General features: G+C 39.2%; 1 protein-coding gene across 1 annotated transcript; it reads right to left on the reverse strand.

Moving 5' to 3' along the window:
- Window positions 1–389: 389 nt before the first annotated feature.
- degs2 (delta 4-desaturase, sphingolipid 2) lies at window positions 390–6,408 on the reverse strand. The gene is made up of 3 exons (XM_022750758.1): window positions 6,293–6,408; window positions 2,722–3,464; window positions 390–1,935 (listed from the first exon to the last, which is right to left on the reverse strand). The coding sequence occupies exons 1-3, from the start codon at window positions 6,372–6,374 to the stop codon at window positions 1,792–1,794; spliced, it is 969 nt and encodes a 322-aa protein (XP_022606479.1). The 5' UTR covers window positions 6,375–6,408; the 3' UTR covers window positions 390–1,791.
- Between the last annotated feature and the right edge of the window lie 464 nt (window positions 6,409–6,872).

Genomic DNA, 6,872 nt, shown 5'->3' on the forward strand with positions numbered 1-6,872 from the left:
GATGGTAGATAAATGTGTCTTTGCAGAAAGGGTTTGGTTGAATATCGGATGTTGCATTCTATCCACTCTGTCCGCTCTCAACTACGTTCTGATTTAAAAGCTGGAAGTAAATTCATTCAAACAAAAAAACAACAGATGTGTCAACCATCTACGCAAAATCCTGCTGTGTGTGTGGGTGTGGGTGTGGGTGTGGGTGTGGGTGTGAGAAGGTTTAAATGGTTTTCACCTGCAGAGCATACAGTACATGCTTAAATAAAAAAGGGTCACATCTTGTTACCGAAAGACAGACAGGAAATGACAAATCAACCACAAGCTCGTATTGTTTATAATGGTATCTTTTTATAAAGATCTTTTACTATCTTTTAAATAGAAACAACAGAGATCATGGTTATCAATCATAACATAAAAATTAAGTTGTATTTACAGTGGGTGGACAAAATTACAAACAACTTACAATACAGTAGCCCTATAGTAAATACTAAATCAGTGAAGCACGTTATGTTTTTATTCATAAGTCAGAAGTGTTGATTTGCTGTAGTTTATATTGTTAAGACACTTTCAGTGAGTGAAGGTCAGGGTCTACTTGTGACCACTATTTTTTTTACTAATGGTGTTTTCTTGTGTTTTGACTTTGTAATTTAAGAGGGTTTTTTTCCCCCTCATCTCATTACATATAATTTTGTATTTTGTGCTGGATGCATCATCAATTCAGGCAGCATGAAAAAAGTTTGGTACTCAGCTTAACAAGTCTCTCTTGTTGGCTTGTCAGGAGTTGCTGCCTCAGTTAATGGTGGCAATCTCTAAACTCAAGAAGATACTGACCAAATACAGGAAAACTGCATGATCAAAGAGTGAAAGTGGAATACAAGAAGAACCTCGGCAACACAGACTATGTTATATTTCATGAACATTACAAACTACAGCCTGAAAAAATACCACCAGGTCCTTTCAGCAGCCCTGACACGTTTAAACGTTTAAACCTCATCAAACTTAGATTTTCTAAAAACGACTTTTTTTTTGCCTTGTACGTTGTTTCTGTTATTTTTATCCATTCCCTGTAGATATAATCAAACTGTTAACAGCAGGGTGGAGCTGCGAACAAGCAGAATGGGGAATCGCTGAAGAAAAGGCTCTTCTTACTGAAAGGTAAGTTTCAATGCTCATTTTCCACTTCAGCACTGTTCTGTGCGATGGATGTGAAATTGTATTGGGGTAATCCGAGAGGCATTGTGTTTCTTGATTTTCACCTTTGGAAATTCTTAAGGAGACCTGATGTAATGTTCACAGGCAGGAGCGCAATCAAGCAGAGGTAACAACAGCTCTGTAATACCTCATGAGAATGCATGTGACCCTAAGAAATGAGGATGTTTATATTGAATACTTTTATACTATTATCATCACTTGGTGTCTTCTTGTCTTCTGGGTCCAAGACAATGTCATTGTCATCACTGTCATGACTGCGGGCCATTTGTTTATAGCAGGAATAGAAACATGAATAAATAATGGTAAGGAACCCATCTAGCTGTACATGCTGACAATCTGAATTTGCATTTCCATAAACTGTATGTATGCAGGTGATAATGTGCGCATTCATTTTACAGATAGTAACTGAAGAACAGGAATAATTTAAGATGAAAATGTCCAACGTGTTAGAAAGTGCACATACAGTGACAACCACACTATACGGAAAAACAAAACGTTTAAACTGGAGAATATTTCATTGAGGTCAATAGATTTTTAACAACTTAAATTCACATTCCTGTTTCATGGGAAGTATAATCAGTCACAGATCTATTCCTGCTTGCTTAGCTTGTACTCCCGTTTGATTCTGGCGTAGGGGCCGATGCTGTCATCGAACACAAAGTCCCATAGTACCCGGGTCCAGGAAGTGTGTTGAGGCAGGGAGTCATAATACTCTGCTGCAATTTGCTTGACCTGTCAACAACAACCAAATACAAAAACAAGATATTACTGAGAATGAGAGCTTATAAAAGAATACGTATGCAAATCAGAAATACATAGATATATCTAAATTGCAGATGTAAAGTGCCAGAAGCACCTCTGTACAGACAGAGGTCTAATCCAACATGACACCTTCATTTCACTAGGGTAATCAGATACAAACACAAAGGCTGATAGAAGCAGACATTTCACTGTTTTGTTGAACAAGAGCAAGACAACACATTGCATGACATCTACTCACAAATCCAATTTCTTTTGGTCAAAATAGCAGTAACCAGAGTGTCATTTAAAAATAAAATATATCACTTTATAGTTCAGAAGCAGATTTTTCAAACCACAGAGGGCAACATTCCCTCTGTTAACAGCAAAAATGGTTCATAAACTAAAGAATTTCCAAATAAATTGGATTAGTTTCATTAGTCATTGCCAGTCATAAGACAGGTGTCTCACTTTGAATCTATTCATGCTCTCGTGGTGTTAGGGAGGCAGCAGTTAATCAGTTACAAGTCTTTCATCTGATAAATATTTGCAGTTGATAGAAAAAAATGTGACGTGTGGCATTTGCTAATACCATTTTGTTTAGATTCTGAAAGACAAGAAAGGTCTGTCTTATCTGCCGACGCCTGGAGGAGATTTAAGTGTTGTAACTGTCCTCATTCTCTACCACTGCATTAATAATAGTGTCAGAAAAAACAACTCCAGTCCAGAGATTACCTGTTGGAAATGTAGTCATGGTTTCCCACAGTAACACAGTCTCACCTGAGGTAGTTTACTGCCAGGTATGCTGGGGAAGTCATGGTGCTCCATGTGATACCCGACATTGAAGGTGATCCAGTTAAGTGGTCCATAGTAAGAATATGTCTCGTGTCCCTTCAGGAACATGTAATGCTCAGCTATGAAATGTCCAGAGATAGGATGCAGTCCCATACACAGGATAGATCCTGCAATGAGGTAGACAATGGGCTTCAGCCCCCATAGATAGTAGATAATTAAATCTACTGTGAGCTGAACTACTGCGTTCTGGATCTCCAGCTGACACACTGGTTTAGGATTAACTACCAAAGGGCGCAGGGCATAGAAAAGCGGCTGGAGGAAGAGCCACAGGACTTTCCTGGTAGGGGTGCAGAAGAACCATCCCTCAAAGTCTGTAGGGATGTCAACATCCAGCTGGTCACCTCCCAGATACCGATGGTGGTCGATGTGGTACTTCTTGAAAGACGCGGAGTAGGGCAGCCCGATGGGCAGGTTGGCCCACATGGCAAACCAGCGGTTCCACTTTGCCAGCTTGTTGCCAAAGGCCACATTGTGAGAGATGTCGTGGATAGCCAGAGTCAGGGAGTGGTTGATGCAGCCTCCGAAGGCGTAAGCCCAAAAGAAGATCCACTTCCAGGAGAGGTCGTGGACCAGGTAGCACGCCAGAAGCTGGGTTAAGACCATGCCTGATACCACCCACTTCAGCTGGGGGTCTGGACCCATCAGAGACTTGATTTCTGGATATTTGGCTGAGGAGAGAGCGAGGTAGAAAGAGGAATAAAAAGGGACATGGTCAGATATGAGAAGATTGTGGAAAAGGAGTCGGAGAAAGGGTTAAAGGTTCAGAAAAAAACAAAAAGGAAGAGAGTTGAAAACCAGAAAACAGTAAAAGGAAGCAAATGAAAAAAGAAAGTAGTGAATGGAAATGGTAGATAAGGACAGAAAAGGGTAACAGATTCATTTAATTTTTTTAAATAATGATGATGTAAAGAAAGTAAAATATCTGTAATGAATCCAGCAGAGAAGGTTGTTTACCAGGACTAATTCACTGTCATTTTATCAAAGGTTGATCTTATACATATCAATGTGTCACGCTGTGATCCAATACTGTGTATCCCAAAGAACACAGTCAAGCGTGTTGTAAGGTACCAGCCCCTCTCCTGGGAAGAGCTTGCTGACAAAAGTCATCTTTAATTGGCAGAGGTGTTGTTTTGCTGAGGGACATGAAACTCAAGGAGATACAAAGGAGTGGTTCAAAAACATTCAATGCTACATAAAGAACTAGGTTGGGTTTGTATGACCTTTAAACCATTATCTACTAATTAAGACATACAAGCTGTGATTTGTTACACTGACCACACCTTGTAGCTAACTTTACATCCATCCAAAATTCAGGATACCCCATCATGCATCAGAGGAAAGATAGCCATCCAGCATCAGGTGATAGTACATGCAAATATAAGCTTGCCTCTTTGCTTTCAGCTGACTTGTGTAACACCCCTATGCAAACTGGGCTTACATAAAGGTTGCCTGGAGCCTGGATTCAGTGACAATGATGTAGCTTTCCCCTGTACCGACTACACCCTCTTTATTCAGTTAAAGTATAGCCAAGAAAACTTACTGCTGCTTCCCCAAGGTGACTAATTTTAAAACAATAATTTATCAATATGTTGTTCCAACCTTATCTTAAGTACATGTTCTTTATTTTTTTTTTTTTTTTTAATCTGCAGTATTATTTGAACTCGCCTACAATGTGTCCAGTTTCTCATGCTTTTTGTAGCCATGTGTATAGGCAATATGCTTCTCAGGTGCTGCTGTTGTAGCCCACCCACAGGGCATAAAGTTAAATCAATAACCAGACATCATAAAAGAAGTTGTTTAAACTGCTTAAAGCTACAGCAACATGCTTCAGCTTCACTGTGTCACAGAGATAACAAGTCATTTCATTTACTGTAGCTATAAGGTTTCAGCCTCAAGTTTCAGCTAAAAATGATCTGAGATTCAGCGGCACAAATCATGCATTGTTCAAAAATACAGTTCTCTAGAGCTGCTAAAAATGATCGATCACCACGCAGTGTCACAATTATCACTCATTTCTGTGACCTCAGAAGAGACAGCATGCGCCAATTTCCTTTTAAGATGAAGAATGGTATAAAGTTTAACATGAGAGTTGAGTCTACTTCACCTACAGACTGACTCACCAACCAACAAGCCATTCAGTTCATAAAACTGCTTTCAAATCAAAATAACCCACAAGATGAGAAAGGAAGTGAGGTACAGTGACCTCTGACATTCACATCCCTCTGTCTATCCCCTCAGGGCAGGACAGAAGATAATTAAAACAAAACGCTTTAATAATTTAAGGCTTGTGGCGTCAAACAACCCATCACCGTCTGGATGCTTCTTTCACACCAGAGCAATCATGCAACTGCTGGACAAAGCCAGGATCAAATATACATCGACAGGTTTAGAGCGTGTTAAACTAAAGTGTTTTCAATTGAATTACATGATCAAGTATATAATCAAAGAGGTTGGTGATACAGATTTCATACCCTTGAAAAAACAGGAAAACATGAAGGATCATAGACTGAATACACTATTTAGATATTCACTTGCATTAATATACTAATGATGGGAGATGTGGTTTAAGATGGTATAGTGAATGAGGATTATTCTTTCACGGATCCTCCCAGATCACCTAACAAAGCCTCTCTTCACACTTCACGCATAGCATTGTATCTGTGTTTGTCAGGAGCCGGGACTGTGTCTTGTTACCTAGCAAGCCCAGAGGCATTGTCAACTGCACCTGCTATCAATGCAGGTCAGAGAAAAAGATGACAGAGAGGCACCTAGGTTTACACAAAAAGAACAGGTTAATGTTTTCTGTGACTTTCTTGGAACACAACTAAATAATTTTCAGGTTAAGATCAAGACTGAGACTGAAACATGGAATTACTTTCATAGCTATCTGAGTATCTACACCATGGCTTTTGCTCTGACATTGGGAGGGAGGTCTCCCTGGAATGACAAAGTCTGTCACCTGCCTTTGCTGCTGGTAACTACACTCCCTCTTCTAAGAACAAGTGAATTCTGCTTACAAAATGAAAATAATGTAGATAATGTAGCCACAAAGTCTTGAGTCAACTGTGACAGGGAGCAACACACATGCTTGAAAAATGTGTCTTGAATTTAATGGAATTTATACTTAACTTTTTTCTTTGACATCCATGTGCACTGAATTACAAATTAAATCACATTATTAATTTCTTGACCTTAAAAATATGCAATTTTAAAAGAATATTTCTACTTGTATTAAAAATACAGTGTAACTTCCATTTATATGTAAGTGAATTACACCACAATCTGTTAACTTAAGGGGGGTTTGAGTTTCTACACTTGCCCTGCATCCATTGTTGACATGGTTTGTTAAGCAACAGCTAGTAAACAGGTTTAACCGGCTACCATTTATAGTCAGAAAAAAACGCACGCTTTAACTTATTCCACAAACTAACCAGACTTATTACTCAGCAGATTTCTCAGTGTTGACACAGCTGTTTTGTTTTCTATAATTTCTTACCCAGTATTTCTTTTCTTCTTGAAGTGTGCGGCTGGTCATTGTAGACCCATTCAAAGTCGCCTCTTCCACCTGTCTTCCCCATGACTTTCTTCTGTGTGTATCAGGCGACTGGCCAAGTGGCGTTATGTGTGTGTGTGTCATCAAAGCTTCACAGTATCGGGGCACACCCACTCACACAGGGTTGCAGGATGAAGTTAAATGTTAAAACGGCCTGCCATAAGTCCCACCCCCAAGCAGAGGGCGGGACAAAGTCGGTTGTGCACCTGTCCAGTGTATGTTCTCCAACATGCGAACAATTGCATCTTGACATTATTTCACGAGAAACTACTGCAATGATCCCATAATATGTTTATATTTACAGGACTGCGAATTCTAGCTGATATTGTAAAAAGAATATTTTAAAAATCTAAAGTACAATCCAAACAACTTTCTCTACAATTTGTTTATTGACAAGACCAGCTTCTTGTATGGTTGCTTATCAGCATTCTATAATAATGTATTTTCACTATATGTTAAACATATGTGTTAGCCATCAGTGGTATTATTATAAATGACACCATAGCAGAACGGTAATATTATA

The sequence above is a fragment of the Seriola dumerili genome, unplaced genomic scaffold, assembly GCF_002260705.1.
Source record: "Seriola dumerili isolate Sdu_G_001 unplaced genomic scaffold, Sdu_1.0 BDQW01000149.1, whole genome shotgun sequence".
NCBI lineage: Eukaryota > Metazoa > Chordata > Actinopteri > Carangiformes > Carangidae > Seriola > Seriola dumerili.

Excerpts from the sequence above, each read along its gene's own strand:
- degs2 (XM_022750758.1), bottom strand. The coding sequence starts at position 6,374 with ATGGGGAAGACAGGTGGAAGAGGCGACTTTGAATGGGTCTACAATGAC. Across the intron at positions 3,465-6,292 it reads AAGAAGAAAAGAAATACTGG|CCAAATATCCAGAAATCAAG; the intron begins GTAAGAAATTAT and ends CTCTCTCCTCAG. Across the intron at positions 1,936-2,721 it reads CTGGCAGTAAACTACCTCAG|GTCAAGCAAATTGCAGCAGA; the intron begins GTGAGACTGTGT and ends TGTTGTTGACAG.